Source organism: Notothenia rossii (genome assembly GCF_949606895.1).
Source record: "Notothenia rossii genome assembly, chromosome: 6".
Taxonomy (NCBI): domain Eukaryota; kingdom Metazoa; phylum Chordata; class Actinopteri; order Perciformes; family Nototheniidae; genus Notothenia; species Notothenia rossii.
Genome location: NC_136909.1, coordinates 25,364,822 through 25,383,030, shown reverse-complemented (window position 1 = coordinate 25,383,030; position 18,209 = coordinate 25,364,822). Strand labels below are relative to the sequence as shown.

General features: G+C 40.7%; 1 protein-coding gene across 2 annotated transcripts; it reads right to left on the bottom strand.

Annotated features, from left to right (window-relative positions):
* Window positions 1-1,172: 1,172 nt before the first annotated feature.
* On the bottom strand, window positions 1,173-14,660 carry LOC307044514 (somatomedin-B and thrombospondin type-1 domain-containing protein). 2 transcript variants are annotated; one of them, XM_079689822.1, is made up of 5 exons: window positions 14,188-14,660; window positions 6,257-6,442; window positions 5,728-5,818; window positions 3,468-3,626; window positions 1,173-2,569 (listed from the first exon to the last, which is right to left on the bottom strand). In XM_079689822.1, exons 1-5 carry the CDS (start codon window positions 14,435-14,437, stop codon window positions 2,464-2,466), a joined length of 792 nt encoding a protein of 263 aa, XP_079545948.1. In that variant the 5' UTR covers window positions 14,438-14,660; the 3' UTR covers window positions 1,173-2,463. The 2 variants fall into 2 exon arrangements, with proteins under 2 accessions (XP_079545948.1, XP_079545949.1); XM_079689823.1 differs by having other exon boundaries at window positions 6,257-6,439.
* Between the last annotated feature and the right edge of the window lie 3,549 nt (window positions 14,661-18,209).

Here is an 18,209-nt window from a genome sequence, read left to right as displayed (position 1 = left end):
CCCTTTGGAAAGCGGGTTAGCAGCAGAGGCAGGGCAGCCAGGGGGGTAAAGCCTGCTTCAGAGGGGATGGACTGTCAGGCTGACAGCACTCTATTGCCACTGTTGTAGTAAAGGAAAATAAAGAGTTGTGCTGACGAAGGGGACTCTGGTAGGGATCTGGGGACAGGGAGGAGAGAGGTGTGCAGAGAAAAGGGGGGAGGATGGCTGGAGAGATAAATTGAAGAGGTTATTTAAATTGCCTCTGAGATGGAAGACATGAAATAAGCCAAGATTATGAATATTTTTCAATGGATTAATGTGGGATCCTGGGGTTGTGATGTTTTTATCAAAGCCCAAGTACTGCTAATTTTCAATTCTTTAGACAAAACTGCTCTGCTTTTGTGAAAAAAATTGAAACTTTTAATATCGTTCCTATGCTGTTATAACTTTTCTTCAGCTGGGACTCCTCCTTACATACCTGCCAGAATGTACAGTGCATCCTGACAAAATGAGCAATACAATTGATGCATTAGGAAGTTACAAGACAACAAAATATGGTAAAGTATAATGTTCTAATAATGTGGTTTATTTGGTGTTTATAAACAACAATCAGGGTCACAGTCAAGGTTTACACATCCACTCCTCCATGTTCAGTTAACTTGCCCATACATCACGCTAGGCAGGAGGAAAACTGGCTTACAAATTGGACATCTTGGTATTCTCTCTCTAGAGCTTCTGTAAAAACAAAAACGTGCAGGTAGCAGATGTACTACCAGATTGTTTAAGTTGTGCAGTGTTTAGCCTGTCCACACATCATCTCTGACACTCACATCACATAAACAAACCAAAATTGTAGGAGAATGTGCCACAAATACATGATTATATACATTAGCTGTCATTTTGCTTTTCGTCATACCGCTTACACCACAGGGAAAGAAATGCCAGGAATTCAACCAAGTATGTTGATGGCTAAATGTTTGCATTAGGTTATGTATTTTCAAAAGCGCTCTTCTTTTAACTGTTAACGTCTGCATGTAAACACTGGTCAACGTGAGGGATATACTTAGCGGGGCCAGGCTCATAATAGTAATTGCAGAGTAGAGAGGTCAGAAATGCTAATTGGGGTCTGTGTAACTTCTGAATGCAATGATGCAATGAAATACCAACATTTGAAATGATGACAAGGGAGAAAATGAAGGTATAGTTGTTTATTTTCACTAATGGACAGTGTACAGAGTATGTTGTGCTGCACTATAACATCATCGCTTGTTTTACAATAAATAAACACACAAACACAGACACAGAAAAACCTTTACTGGGACTAAATGTGTCCTCTTCTCAAAGCAGAAGTGCAAGATAAGGTGTACTGAGCCAGCTGACTGACCCTGAGTCAGTAAAGGGCAGGGAGAGAAAAGAAGTGCAGATCAGATTTGTGGGGAGCGCCGGGAGGAGATCCTGCTAATGAATAAAATGGGAGTAACATGGCTATATGCGGTAATGTGGTTTACTGGATGACACGTTGCTAATAAAAAAAACTCCCTTGTGATGTAAGATGACTGAGCAGGGCAGGGAGCGAGAGAAAACAGAGTTAAGAAGCAATTTGTTTCTGTCTTGGACACAGAGGACAGAGAGAACCACAGTGAAATTCTCTTAAATGGCTCTTTTCCCTCTCCAAAAACATTAGGTATAAACAGATGGAAATTGTTTCCGCCATTAGTTTTTCAAACTAAACCTAAAAACATCTTTAAGGCTACTAACACATTTGACCATCAGATGGAGGCGGATGGGAAAAAGGGACTTAATGGGAGACAAAGACATACATCTCAGCACCTGAGAATCAATACCTGATATTCAACTGACTTGCTGGTATAAATGTTTTTTTTTGTTTAAAGGAAATAATAACAGGGAAAAAACTGTAAGACACAGATATATTGACTTAAGGATTCTAGCATAGGATACAATTTGGATGAGCCAGTTTTCCGCATCTCCAGCCTGCAGGTGATTATCCTGGCTAGGGCTAAACTGGGTGCAGCAACTGCTGTTTAAGGTTTTAACTGTTTAACTAATAAGTTTAGCTATATAGACGCATATACATAACACATAAACAATCAAAAGTAGAAAATGTATAAAGCAAAATTATATATTTATATATTTATACATTATGCATTAACAAATGCACTTGCATTGATGGAGGTAGATAGCAAAGATTTAGAGGTAAAAAGGCATAGATGTTGTGATTTGAAGGAAACAATGTGGCTGTAATATCTGCAGATGGATGCAAGAATTTCTGTGTGCTTAGTAAATACAGTACAGAGTGTGTGTGTGTGTGTGTATACAGTAGTTATGAGGTGAAAGGAAAAAGTGGCAGGATGCTGCTGATCTCCTAGAGTTACCCATCCAGTAATCTGGATCGGAGGGTCTGGCCTTGGGCTGCGGAGGGAAGTCTGGTCCCTGCGTACGGATATCTGGTAACTGCATGTGGGCTCACACGAAGAGCACAGAGTAGGGAGGACAGCGACATCCCTCAGAGGACGACTCCCGCACCCAGGAACCATGACAGCCCGGGACTGAAGCTGCCGCCCAGAACGTTCTAGGAAGAAAATGAACATATATCAAGCATGGAACAAAATACAATTGAATTGTTTTTTTCATTATAGGTTCAAGGGTGAACATGTATGCATGGGTTAACCCAGCCTACAATTCTACACATAATGACTGTAATGTTGGCAGAGTATAGATATTAATTAAAAAAGATGTCAAAAGTTGCATTGCATTAAAGACGCAAATAAATGCAAATAAAACAACTTTAAAACAAGATGAGGCCAATATGATTTTGGAGCAACAATTTTCCAAATGATCCAATGTCAAACGAACAAATCGATGCTTTTCATGGCGCTGCAGACTTAAAATGTGTGTTGAACAGAGGGCTTACAACTGCCCATATATAGCTGCATTTATGAGCTCAGATTTAACATTCTGGATACTCTTCACAGATTAAAGCCTGCCAAACTAATTGTTGCTAATTGCACAAGTAATGAAAGTATTTATTTAATATATAATATATAAACATATATGAACATATTTCATTCTAGTTGCGGTTTACACAGCAAATGATTACACCTACGATGATAGCTAACAAGTACAAAGTATTATACCATCTGTGATGAGGAGGGTGTTTCCCTTCTTTTAGATGCAGCTGCTACCTGATCCACCAGACATCCATTAAGCTACACTCAACATACTGTACGTTTAAATGCATGCTAAGTCATAACACATATTTTAATTAGTCTCTCAGTGCCTTGTTTATCTGGCTTTTCACTTGCTGACAAGGGAAAAAACATTGTTCTATTTTTAGTTTTCTTAAGCCAAGTTCCCCAAATGACAAAAGCAACTTTATAGATGTTGAGGCCCACATCCATAAACTGTAAAACTGTCAGTGGTGTAATGCATCAACATGTCTTTTTATTTATTTTCATTGCTTGGTTTACCGGGTACTTTCTAAGCCGTCTCCTCCGCAGCGGTTTGACTTTGACATGGCATCACTCTGACACTCGGCACAGACCAGCCTCTCTCTCACCAGCTGAGCGCTCCACAGTTTGAGTTTACACGCTGCACTGGCCTGCTTCACCCGCAGGTACACACAGTAACTGCAAGCACAGAGTAAAGAGAGGGAGGGAAAGTGTCAACAATAATTGATACCATTTCACAAACAATTGATTCTAATATTTGGGAAAGAACATGGGTCATAAGGTCAAATCACACATTTCTGGGTCTAAAGCGAGAACTATTTCACAACTCTTTATCCGAGTGCTCCACATCTAATGTTGTTGTTTCTTGGATTAGGCTTTGGATTGTTATCACTACGTCACATAAACCTCTGCGCCATCAACATCAAAACAGGAAAATGGAAAACAGATGAAGGCACAGAGACACAAGCCAGGTTTAAACACTCACATCACAAATCACAAACAGCCACATGTCACGGTCACCTGCAGTATCCTAATATAAACACACCTCAGTCTGTACTGGGAATAATAATAAAGTCTTGTTTTTCTGTTCACTATGTTCTCTGGCGAGCACTTTGAACATCTGCACCATTTATTTTGTCTCTGATTCAGTCATCTGTGACAAAACACCATCCCCAGTGGGAAGGTTTGTCAAAGAAAACATAACGCTGCAGTTTTTATCAGTGATTCTTCCAGACTTTTTCCAACTATAACATTTTCTTTTCATCAATATTTTTAAAATGTTCTTCTCATGTCGAATGTCCATGCTTGCATGTCAAGGTTAAATGAGAAAATGTAAATAAAAAGGAGTGAATATAAGGTGCAGAAAGTAGAGAAAAGTGACAACTCAAATTCAAAAATAATTTATGCTTGATGGATTTAGATCAGACCTTTTCAATCAAATATAGCTTGGGATTGTTTAAGAATGACGCAGAAAAGAATATATAATACATATAACAAGGACATACCACATTCAGTTCATGTGCACATGCATTTACTTGAGGGTACCCCCTACCCCCCATAATTAGGTTTGAATTGCAAAAAAATTAAATAATGAAAACCTCAAACCACTCTACAACAAAAAAGATAAAATATTATTATGTCTTAATTCCTAAAAGATATTAGCTCTGCTCTGTGTTGAGCCTTTAAGAGTTTAAAGTCAGATCTGCATAACAGAATCCTGACCATTTCTTACCTCACCATCAGCATGAAATATTACTCATTCAGCTAATCTCCCATCTATAACTGGAGTCCCAAAGACAAATACAGACCATCATTTCATATCATTTTAACTCCTCGTCCCTTTGGGTCAATTTCAATGACAACACCAGGGACCCACGGGAACCAGATGTCTGTGGGAAATCCCTTTAACTCAGTGTCATCCATGCTGGATGGATCACGTTTGAGTAATGTGCTACCAATCCCCTGATGCTCTGTATTTCAGTCAAAACACAAGTATCCAATGTCCATCTTAATCAGTATGAAAGGTTTGCAGGCAATCAGGGAACAAGCAGTCATTTTATTCCCTGATTTCTGATGTTTCTGCTCTGACAACATCTGCAATCAGCTCAGATCAAAGATGACATCCATGCAGGGAGAGTTTGCCTCTTACATGGATTATGGTTGCCTTATCAGAGAAGGTTAGCTCGTGAGTCAAATAGTCATGATTGTAGTAATGTTACACAGTCAAAGCAATTTCAAAGCTCTGCTATCGCAACCTTGGACTTGGTCTTTATTCTCTAATCTTTGGGAGCACAAGTTGATTTCAGAGTGACCTTTGGAACTAAGTCAAAACTGAGAAAAAACTGATATGGAGCTGAAATATAATTCCAGCTGCGTCAGAAAGGTTAAGAGTCAGCCTTGAGGCTTGGAACTCAAACAAAAGTGGCTCTAACTAAAACACTTTTCTTATATAAAATGATTACTGGCACAAAAGCATTGTATATTAATGTTTAAATGTAGTCATTAGTTAAAGCTATGCTTTTAAAGATATGCTATCAACATATTGAGCTGGTAAATTCTAAATGAAAAGCGTAAATGTTTTAGAAATGGAACACTGTAAATCTTATGTTACTGTAAGAAGTCAATGTCTCTATAGAAATATATATATTAAGCAATGCCCCATGCAATGGGCTGTAATAACCCACTCTTTGCACATGAAAGCCAGCACTACAGACAAAACAGCGCGGGTCAGTCGTGAGCAGTCTGTGTGTTTGTTGCAGTCTGATCATAGAGGCCCTACCTGGCCTTCTCCTCCTTTATCAGCATGTGTGGTCGTCTCCAAGGGTCCTTGAAGTTCCTCTTGAAAGAATCAGGCAGGATCTTTGCCACCTCTGCAGGTCAGGTGTGGGGACAAAAAGGTAGAAATGCAAAAGAAGAGTGAAAATCTTACTTACACTGAAGAGAATCTTTTAAAAATAAATTACAGAAAAGTATAAACACATCTTACATTTTATCTGTTAGAGCTCATACCATGACTCAAAATGAATATAGCAAATGACTCAAAGTGGTGTTCTTGGAAATCTACTTGAAAAAGTGTTTATCTGTGTTCTGGTGTTTAAGAAGGTGATTCAATAGTGTGCGCATAACTGAGGCAGATGAAATAGTGCAGCTGGAGATAAGGCCTGTTATTTACAGTAAAAGTGTTAACAGCATTTACCCCAGAGAATATCGGAACACCAGATAAATATGTACCAGAGGTCAGAGCTGAAGTGCGTGCATCATAATATAAACACAAGCATTGGGGCATGTAGAAAATCTCACAAACGTACCTTTGGCCGTGCTGCATATGGCGTTGTTTCCAAAGCATCCTCGACGCTGTTTGAGGTCAGGACAGGGCGTGCCTCCGTTTCTCGGGGGAACAGACACTAGGCGACTCCTCTCTGTGCTGCCCACTCCACACGGAGCTGTGCATGATGACCATGAACCCCAAGATCCCACCACACAGTCAATGGCTGCTAGGGAAACAGAGAGACAGAGAGAAGGAAAGTCACTAAATAAGAATAAGTAATACAAAGAAGGAGCATAGAGTCCAAGCATATCAGTTTTAAATAATATGAAACAGACAAAATCAGGAAACACCATATAAGAGAGGTTAAAAGCAGCCTTTAATGTAATTTGTAACGTAGATTATCAAATTGCTATCAAAACAGTTTCTTTTTTAAGGTCTCTCCAGCTGTCAACTATTCTGAAAAATGGTTTGGATCTTAACCCCAGAGGTAGATGCAAACTTTCCCCTAATCGTTGCTGTCATGCCTAACTGCATGGCTGAAAGTATGAGTTGCAAACACACCCAGATATGGAGCTGCATTATATTGTACTGAGCATTTACTCAGGTAGGTCATGGTAGGCGGCAAGCGAGTGAAGGGGTCATTACCATCTACTAATGTCAGATCAGCTGAACCCCAGACACAGGAAGTCTGTGACCCGGTATCATGTGTGGTGCCATTTAAATAAGGGGCTAATTATGCATCCTGTTCTCTCTGGTTTCCCTCTTCTACACACTTAAACACACACACGCGCACACACACACAAACTGCAGACCACATAAACACAGCAGTAGCAGCAATCAGGCTTCCTGTTCAGTAGGCTGATTTAGCCAATTACATTAGGCTAAGAGGAAGCTGTATCAGTTAGATGGCTGCTCTGATCAAAGCAAGTAATCAAGCTTTGTTCAACACAGAGATTTAAAAGCGGCAGACATTCAACAGCCTTGTTAAGAAGGAAGTGCCCACTCCATAAACACAAAGACAAATAAGCAAAGGGACACTCCAACAAACACACAAATTAATTAATGCAAAAATATAAGTACACACCATTTTATTCACAAAGTATGATGTTGATGTGTGTTTTTTTAATACTTTATTGCAAGTAAGATAAATTCATCCTGCCAAATTCACATACATTTTTTGTAATAATTAAACCAAAGGAATAAAATAAAATAAATGTACATGTGTGAAAACATTCAATAATGATGTTAGTATTCCTTCTATTGCCGGCATTAAAGGTTTAATGAAAGCAGGTGCACAGCTTGAAGCTCTCAGATGTTCTTGATGAAATTATAGGGAGGGAGAGGATAAATACACCATCACTGAATCTAATCTTCCCTCGCCATCTAATCTACCTCACTCTGTCTTTATAATACACACTCACACCACAGTACAATGCTGCAAGTGGATAAGTATGTGTGTGTGTGTGTGTGTGTGTGTGTGTGTGTGTGTGTGTGTGTGTGTGTGTGTGTGTGTGTGTGTGTGTGTGTGTGTGTGTGTGTGTGTGTGTGTGTGTGTGTGTGTGTGTGTGTGTGTGTGTGTGTGTGTGTGTGTGTGTGTGTGTGTGTGTGTGTGTGTGTGTGTGTGTGTGTGTTTGTGAGTGTGTGAGTGAGTGAACAGTAGAAAGAGAGAGAGAGAGCTTTCAAGGTGCCGCCTGTGCGGTTTATTCCCATGGTCCTGTTGGGGTTTCGGAGGGGGGGCAGCTGTCTCAGTGACACAGTCGATCCACAAAGCCACTGTGGAATCTCTGCATTCCTGCACATTAGTGCTGCCCACCTGACACTCGCCTTTCCCAGATCATCACACACACCCACATCAAAAAAACAATTTCTGTCAGATAAACCCACCCACTTGGGTCTGTTCCAACGTCAATCATCACCCTAAAACACACAGACATACACATTACACCGTGTAGACTTGTACAGGGAACTTTCTTGAAAGAACACTAAAGGGCGTGATCGAATCACACCAACACCGTATCAGCTTCCTACTCTTGCTCCCTCCACCTCTTCTTATCCTTACTCCTCGCCTTTCCTTTCCTCTTCTACATCCTCAGACGCTCCCAGGGGAAGTTTACATGTTGCTGTTTTTTGTTTCTTATGTTGGGAAAAGCACGAGCAAGCAGGGCAGTTGAGGTCTTTACTGCCGAGGGTGTCCAATGAAACCGATAGAGTCAGCGAGTTCCCGCCACCTGAGGGGAAAAGGGGCTACCCCACTGATGGACACTGACACACACTCACCAACACACTCACAGGAATAAGGCCCTGTCTGGAAGTCTCTGCCTGTTGGCCCCAAGCCACGAGAGGTCAGAAGGCAATTACCAAACTGTGGTGGTCCCCCACTCTGTTTCGAGTACCAACAGAGTGACAGTCCCACCACCCACATGATAACCCTGCTGACAGCCTGACACAGCCTGACCCACAGAGCTTACAGCTACCGCTGTCCTCTGTCCCCATTGTTGACGAGAAAGTCCCCAGTTAGAAAGCATGCCAGCACCTCTGACCTCTGACCCCAATACAGGAAACAAATGGCACTCGTTGTCAGCATGTTCCGCTTTTGTCTTTTCCATCAGCTGGTATTTTTACAAAGTGGTTTCAAGCACTCTTAAGTTTTTGTTTCCGCTCAGAGAGGCTTCTATTATTAAACAGAGACAGTGTTTTATGGGCTACTTAGGTCTGTATTGTCCAATAGTTAGGAGGCACACAGTAAATGTTAAAGTTACTTTTAAAACACTGACAAACTGACACAAGCTATTTAAACTGAAGGCCAAAATAAAATGTATGTTTTTGTTATTTAACCTCATAGATCCTGAATGTTAGTTTTTACTAGTTGGGGCTCAATAATGTGTACCAATTACCAAGGATTTAATATCAAATGACATTTAAATCAAATTACTGTCAATTAAATGATTCAACAGATAACCTGACTTTGAATCTTAATAACGTATAACTTAAAGGGTAACCACCACTTCTACACATCCAAGTATGTTTACAGGTTTGAGGGATTGCATATGAGAAGGAAGTGTATAAACCTTTTGTGGCTTCATCTGGAGCTGCACAAAGTTTCCTCAAGTGATCGGTAAGGACATGGAAGCTTCAGTTACAGCTACAATTTAAAAAAATGCTGAGATTAATGTAAAATGGGTTTGTTTGGAATTTGGAATTTTTTCAGCATTTTTTCCTGGTTGTTGTCAGAGCTGCAGACACATGCTTTTAAATGAATCGAACCACTGAATGTGTATCCAACCTCAGCAAATGTTATCTTCTTACTTGTCAACTAATCTCCAGTCACACTTGATACAGTGAGATAATGGCATATTGGCATTCTTTCGCTCTCACTTTCGCTCTCCCTAAATGCTGCTTCCCTTTTAGGGTTTCATAACAAAAGACTTATCAGCACTGCCCGCCCAATTTGCTTTATCTTCCTCTCCCTTTATCACTTTGTCCCACACTCTCCCTTGTTCTTTCTCCCCATCTGTCCCCTTGTTTTGGTCCTCTTCTTCACTCTCCCACCCCCTCTTTTCTTTCTCCATCAACTCTCTGATGAGACCCAGATGTCCAGCTGCTCCAAAGGACCACTGCACCTCCAACCCTCCACAGCCAACCCCCCTCCCATGTAGAGAGCTGGGCTGTGGTCCCATCAGACAAGACTTATAATGTTCAGCAACACAAAAGGAGAGGCCTGATAAAAGGGGTGAAAGACACGGGACTGAGGCCTAATAACAGGTTACATGACTGCTTCCTGTAGACACCTCGAGAAGAGGAGCCAAGCAAAGTGACTAATTAAAAGGGTTCATATCAAACACAGCCGATAATAGTTTGCATTTCATGGCCTTCCAACACTTTATGATAGCTGAAATTGTAATAACTGAAGACATGGTAAAACATAGAAGAAATAATCATTCCTAATCATGACTCCCTTGCAATAAAAGAACAATGACGCAAAACATGAGATGCAACTAAAAATGTTCTCTTGTCAGTGAAAGGTTTGTCTGTTTATTTTCAAAGACTAAGTGCACTTTACCTCACAGTTGCGGCAACATGTGTAGAATTAAAAGCACAGCAGCTGGTTCACTAAACGTACACATCTGCCTCAGGTTCAAGGGAAGCTTTTGAAAATAGTATACTAAGAGGATAAAGTCATTCTAGTGTCCCTGTGAGGTTTGACATTAGCACAAGTTGAATGCTAATGCCAGTATGTTAACTTGCTCATTATAACAATGTTAACATACTAATGCTAATCCATTGTGAAACAAATGTCATGCTAATCCATAGTCGGCCACAACTTTCGTCCTCATCGTGGTACTAGAAGGACAATCAGGGGATCCCAAATGTCAGTAGGATTCATCGACTGGGGACCATCATCATTAGTCTGGATCAAAGTGGTGGACAGACTGACAGACCAACTTTGTTTTACATAGAACCATGCGGCTAGCATGGCTCAAAATGTATTTGTATGTAAATAAGGCATTTGTCCTTTAAAGGTTGGATCACTGAGGTTTAAATATAAAGCGTTTTCTTATTATTACCACCAGCACTATTTTGCCATGAACAACAGTTTGGTCTAATTTGATCAACTTTTGAGGCAGTTGTCTTTTTGCCACAGAATGGAAGAATTGTAAAATATCAATCAAATGTAAAAACATTTTGTTGAAGAAACAGTTCCTGTGAAAACTGTTGACACACTTGATGATGGAAATAGAATAAGATATTTGCATTTTCTTGTCATGAAGAGGCCAGACGAGGCGCATCAGAATAACAACATTGAAGATCTATCGTGGTGCATGCCGTATGGGAGAAACTGGGCGGTACACTGTTTGTCGCAAAAACTACAACAGCTGGCTCTTTTCAGCCAACCTGGAAACAAACATTCACTACTAATAGAGGCTGAAGAGAGAATGTAGTGGGAGCAAGGAAGAAAAGGAGGGAGTGAACGTAGGTGGGAAGAAGCAAACATCATGGCATGACAGCATACCGTTCCCCGTAGGAGAGACGAATGAATAATGAGCAAACCTCCGGTGTATCTGAGGCAGAGTCTTCCTGCTGAAGTGAGAACTACCAGACACCACAGACAGAGGAGATGAGCTTCGATCCTCCTGTGGGACAGTTTCATCTCTAGAGACTGTGATGAGGAATGAGCAATTACAGACTTACTATAGTACTGCAAGGAAATAACCAGAAATACTCCAACCACAGAAGACAACTCCCCCGTTGGTTTTTCAATGCAAATGTGTCTTATTAAGTTTAAGTTGCCTCCTCCTTTTATGCTTTATATGCTATGTTCCTCTATGTTAGTGAACCAGCTTTCAGTTCTCTGTATGAATTATCTATCAAGGTGAAGAAAGTGAAATATCCAAGAAAATATATCTCTTAAAAGCCTCCCTGAAGGAGCACCAATTAAAGTGCATGTTCCAAGCCTCTTTTTACCAGTACAGTATGTTTAGAAAAAGATGGATGCTTTATTATGCTTAAGAGAAGTAACCCTTTTTACTTTTGTTAGTGTATTTGTGAGAAGGATAACTTGCACAAAGGCTAGCTTTATCAAGATAATGAAGAATACTTCTAGAAACAAATCTAGAAACCTAGATAGAAACCAGATTATGCAGAGTTGTGTAGATTACAAATGGTTTCATTTACTTATGCAAATACACGCCACAAAATCTTTCAAGTTCTACAACTCCCAAGAACACACCGGTAATTGGCCAGCATACCCGTCTGATGCAGAAAGACCTTATAGTTGCGAGACAACAGTGTTTAAATGAAAACAGGCCAAGAAATGCATGGCCCATCCTTCTAAGATGCGTTACTTTGTGTGTTGTAGGGAGAATTGGTTTTCCACCACACTCTTGTTTTAAGTTCATACCTCCCAGTTCACAGGAACATTCTCTTGATTCTAAATAAGTATTTCATTCGAACAACATCTCTAGAGCAAAGCGTTTCAACTCTAAAGAGTTGTAAGTGTTTTTGTCCAAGTGGTGCAAGTAGTCTGCCAGTTTTTTCTGTCACCCACTCAAAGCTCTTTGCACAGCTCCAGCTGACACGACTAAATTACAGACTGTGACAGACAGTACACAGACAGACTCCTTGATGCGTTGCAGATCTGCAGGATCAGGATCAGATAAGGTCTGAGTATAAAGTGGGTAAGGGCGCTCTGATGGACGTGAGCCAAGCCACATGATGCATGTTGTGTTTATACTGGTGAGATGCTCAGGTTGCAGGTGGAGGAAGTCGAGGTGATTTTCACAGCACCACTCACTGATCCATTCAGCATTTGTAGGTCATGTCCATGTCATGTTGACATTATGTTCATGTTCAGATTAAAACAATAGACCATAAAGCCTTAAACAACACACTATACACATTTTTATAATTTACAGTTGTGTGAATAAATGTTACCAATTTGTAGATGATTTCTTCTTTTCAGTTGATTTACAGATATTCACATTCATCTTGGAAACCTGTAACACCTGCATCACACTGCTGTGTCATTTTCTTCTGTACTGTGTCACATTTTCATTGACCTGTCAGAGCAACACATGAGCCTCCACTGTGATGAATACATCCTCCTTGAACCGATGTGCATGGCGGCCGTTAGCTGACCTGCGGAGGACCAGCTGCTGTTAAACAGTGCAGTGATGAGTCAAAGCTGACCTGAGGTGCTCTCCTGAGCTCATTCTGCTAAATTTCAGCTTGGCAGACAGATGGGAAAGATCAAGTGCTGCATGGACTCCCCTCAGCTGGCTGCTCTCTGTTTATTCAACTTTGACTGTTTGGTGGATAAAAAACTCAATTTGTGATCTGAGCATGTAATATCTCTTCCTATGTGTAGTAAGTAGCTGTTGCCAGTTGACACACCTCTGCCGTTTCGCAAACCTTGAAGTGGAAAAAGGTATTAAAAGTAAAATAAAGCTTGAGGGTTCTTCCAATTGTAAACATGCATTTAAGCACCAATTAACTATTGTTAAAGTGTTGAAAATAAATCATATAGTATGTCACTTTTGAAAGTAAGTGCAGTAGTATACCATTCTGCTGTTAAAGAGTGACTCAAAGAGGGTTCAGCTATCCTGGCAGTAAACCATAAACAGTGTGGTCTAATACATAAATTACAGCTTCCATAAAAGTACTTTTGTACACACTTTTAAGTGATTGTTTCAAGTTTGGACGCGGCAGGCTGTTCCCTTCAAAGCACAGATACATCACTCAAAAAAGGTTCACCATGTACACAATGAATGTGCCTAAATAGAGGGATCCCTGCAGCATTAAAGTACTCTTTGACTAGTAAGCTTGGCCCAGCAGGTGCTTGTTTTTGTGCACTTAAGATGACATACTGTAAGAGCTCAGTTAGTTTGAGTGTTTTTCTCTCTGTCACATCTCAGAGACAGCTCTACTGTAATCCTGACCTTCTTTGGCAGTCTGTTCCACTAGTGTTTCCTTATTTGTCCATATATTGCAGCAGCCATGATGATGGAAGAAGTTAAATACACTCACATTTGAAAGATTCGGTCAATAATCAAACTTGATTTGGTGATTCATATTGCACAGTACTCTTATTTTTGTTAAGGTGGAATTGGTGGTGATGATTTGGGACTTTGTTATGATCAAACTCACCTAACTTTGCAACCACTTAATGGACTGGATTGTTAGTTCAAAGGTCAACCCTACAAACTTAAAAACCAATACTCACAACCAGCTGTTGAAAAATGCTCTATAAAGCACAACCAGACATCTATGTGTAGTATGTCTCACTGTCTCCATGTCACCTCAATGCCAGCCATATCTGGCTCAAACGGGACAACAATGCACAACAGGCGTCACTGAGGACTCAATCTGAACAGGATAGGTGTTCCTTTATCAATAACGTTGAGCTACGATCCCTCCAAGCATAAATGCATTTTATGTCAAATGTCGTTGTGCAGGATAAAATAAGCAACTCACCAGATATTTGGCACACGCGCTGATAGTCCTCGCAGCAGTCCCCGGTTTTCTGACAGTAGGTATCACAGTAGCACACTGTTTTTCTCTTGCTGTATTCAAAACATTCGTTGTTCCGGCCGGTGCAGCAGTTTGGGCTCTCCCTCCCCCTGCAGCCCGCCTCAGCCCGCGGAACAAGTTCCCCGAAGAAAAACGCTAAATATCCACAGACGACAAACACAAGACGCGCTGATCTCCATCCATGCGCTCCCATGACGGAAACTTTTCTGGCTCCACACTCACACACACACACTCCGCTGGTGTATGCTTCACTTTGGATGGAGCTTAAAACCGAGTTACGATGTAAAGACCCTTGTCGTAATTTCTGTCTAAAATCCAAATCCAAGGTAAACTCAGCATTGACACCTCGACACAAACAACTGATGCGTAAAAGTGGAGGCTGTGTGGCAGCAGCTCCTCTATCAGTCTGTCAGACACCGCCCCTTGCAGCTTCTGTTGGTTATTAGGGAAGGCGTACAGTACCAGCCTCTCTCTCTCTAACAAACACTCGCGCGCGCGCGCGCACACACACACACACACACACACACACACACACACACACACACACACACACACACACACACACACACACACACTCTCTCTCTATCTCTCTTTCTCTCTCTTTTATCTCACTTGGTTGCGTAATTTTTAGCTCTACAAAATAACAACAGCTATAAGAACACGTTATTTTTAATTATATTAAAGCACATTGTAATTATGTATGTTGCTAAAAGCTGAGATGTAAATCAAGAAGTTGCTTATTTGTTGTAAAGGCTGCCAAACCAATCAAAATATAGATTTTTTTTTAATGTTTTGAAAGGAACTCCAAATATAACACACAAGTGGAAACACACACTATCTGTAAGAGGAGCTAAGCAACGTTTACATCAACTTGGTTCAAAGCCCATTCAGCACCACGGACAGCAGCGCAGCTACTTTATATTAATATCATAACATAACATAAACGTTAAGATAAACAATACGATTCAGCCAACAGGTGCTGCGGAAAGTGACAGGTCCCTTTGAGCAGTTCGGTAAAGTTAGAAGGTTATTGACAGATTCGAACTTGACAGATGAATAACTCATAAATACATCTTTGTTAAAACACAAACACAATCTTATATAATCCGTAGGAAGGTAAACAACAAGCTGCAACCTAGTTTTCATTCAAACAAGCCCGTCCTCCGAGCTGGACAACATTCATCGGTCTCTTTCTGCAGCCGTAGGAGAGACAAGCTCCAGGGATCGTCTGCAAAGTGCAACGCCAAAAAGCAAAAACAAACATAATATTCTAGCATGATTAATAGGTGACCACAATGTGTTATGAGATGTTATTGGCACTTTACTGTATGACAGGGAAGTTATTTAACATCGTGTAGCTTCTTCTGTTAACTCACTCGGCATCAGGGCCATTAGCTGTTGTTTGAGGTCACAAAGGGGCACTACTAAAAATAGATTATCAATGTTTCAATCTAAAAAACGCAGTGCCACACAAGTAAGAACTACTTGATTTGTGAATGTTATCTGAGTATTTCTATTCTACCGTACATTTTGCAAAATAAAGGTAGGAGAGTTATGAAGCCACACCTCTCAGAAAAAGAGCTACACAGGAAATATTGGTGAGTATTTTTTCCAGAGTAATTACTATTTTGCTCTGAAATAGTGATATTTAATCATTTTGGAGTGTATTTATTACTCATAGCTTCTAGAGTGCGATCAAAAATGCAGAGTCAACTATTATATTGGAGTTAAACCATGACCACGCTGTAACGGAGGTGATCTCTGGGGCCATAGATCTCGGTCTCCGTTACGGATTATATAGCTTCATTATTGGCGAAGTATATTACTTTGTTCCACGCTAAAACATTGCACAGGAAGCATGTGATTATATATAATGTATGCATATATTTGTCACGATCTGTCTATGTTTTAGTTTGTCTGTCTCTGTTTCCTGTTTTAGTTTGAAAAGTGTTCCCCCTCCCGTCTTGTCTGTTGCTGGTGATTGCGTTCACCTGGTGCCCTGTGTTTCTCCTCCCTCCTGACCTGTGTCTTGTTGGTTTGATTAGCCCTGTGTGTATTTAGGTTCTGTTTTCCTGTGTGTGTGTGTGTGTGTGTGTGTGTGTGTGTGTGTGTGTGTGTGTGTGTGTGTGTGTGTGTGTGTGTGTGTGTGTGTGTGTGTGTGTGTGTGTGTGTGTGTGTGTGTGTGTGTGTGTGTGTGTGTGAGAGAGAGAGAGAGTGTGAGTGAGATCCTTGTTGCTGGTGATGGTGCTCACGTGAGACAGTCATATTGAGGCTGTGTATCCTGTACCACAAAGAGGAATAAATGCCCGCACCGGGTTGTATTTTAACTCTCTGCCTCTGCCTCCTTGCTTGGTCGGGCTACTCAATGGTCAGCTTTACACACGCCCATGTTCCTTAAGCACATTGGTTTATTGACCTTTTTTATTGTAAAGATCATTATGGTTCATTTATTCTATTCTGAGTAAAATTGCCTTCTAGTTGGAGTGAAATGACATTCGATTGGGAGTAAAATGACCTTCTGATATGAGTAAAATGGCAGTAGAGTTGTTTTTAATATACACTACATCGAGTAAATAACCATTAAGCAGAGTCAAATCTAAGCACATAATAGAGTAAAATGAACTCTAAAAATACAACTCTGAACAAAGAGTACATTTTACTCTATATAGGCTGGGACCAAATGTAATATTTTTAGAGTAAAATGTTCTTCAATTTGAGTCAATTTTACTCAGAGAAATTTACTAGGGATCTTAACTTTTCATCTCTGGAGTTCAAAGATGGCTAATGTCTGCGAAGATGATGAGAGATTTTAGGCAATTTTGGCCCAATCCACTTTCTGGCAGCAGAGAGGAGGAGGGGCTGATGATGTTAGGATGAAGGGATGTTGGTTCTTTCTTCTTTGACCCCTCTCATAAAGCCCTATTGTACAGATATGAAGGGAGAGGAGGCCTCTCTCATCACTGTGTGTGTGTGTGTGTGTGTGTGTGTGTGTGTGTGTGTGTGTGTGTGTGTGTGTGTGTGTGTGTGTGTGTGTGTGTGTGTGTGTGTGTGTGTGTGTGTGTGTGTGTGTGTGTGTGTGTGTGTGTCAGAACAGCATGGAGGGCAAGATCCACACATACTCTGGCAACAGCTCCACCTACTGTTCAAGAAGAACTACTAACTTGTTATAGTCCCATAAACTGAGCTGCACACACAGACTGCCCACTGTCCTGCGCCTTTAAGACAGTAATTCAGTACTGTACTTTTACAAATGTAATCAACAAATACATTATTTTGCTTGATTACAGTTTGAACTATGCTGTTTATGAAGTAGTTCAAATTAGACACACCTTCACATGCTGCAAAAAATACAATGATGTTGTGCATTAACACATAAATAACATCAATACAATGAAGTTTACTTTTTCTCTTAAATGGAGCCAATCTGCCTGAATGCTATTACTTTGTAATTTAGTTTTAGAAAATATTGACTCCTTCGCTTTCTCTTAAGTATAAGATATGAGTACGTTTTCACCACTGACAAATATTTATAATATTTCAGTACACTTTCCTCACTTCCAAAAATGTGCACTACATGCTGTCCTCACTCCCATCTTCTGCACCAAGCTGTGCATTCCTTCACTGGGGCACCACGGATTTAATGTGTGTGTGTGTGTGTGTGTGTGTGTGTGTGTGTGTGTGTGTGTGTGTGTGTGTGTGTGTGTGTGTGTGTGTGTGTGTGTGTGTGTGTGTGAGAGAGAGAGAGAGAGAGAGAGAGAGAGAGAGAGAGGGAGTGAGAGAGAGAGAGAGAGAGAGATAGTTGCATTACTCTACATGAGCATCAGCCAAAACTGGGACAATGAGTCCCCTGTTGCATTCCTCCCTACCTGCCCCCCATGGTTTGTCCCAACGTGATCTGTTGTAACCAAAAGGGTAGAACAACAAACGAACAAGGGATGGAGAAGCTAAAGAAAACAGTCTCATGC

Bases quoted from the DNA above. Each gene is read 5' to 3' on its own strand.
- LOC307044514 (XM_079689822.1), bottom strand. From the start codon at position 14,437: ATGGGAGCGCATGGATGGAGATCAGCGCGTCTTGTGTTTGTCGTCTGT. The intron at 3,627-5,727 runs GTAGGGCCTCTA...CTGTGCTTGCAG, and splicing joins ATAAAGGAGGAGAAGGCCAG to TTACTGTGTGTACCTGCGGG. The intron at 2,570-3,467 runs GTAAACCAAGCA...TTTTCTTCCTAG, and splicing joins GACGGCTTAGAAAGTACCCG to AACGTTCTGGGCGGCAGCTT.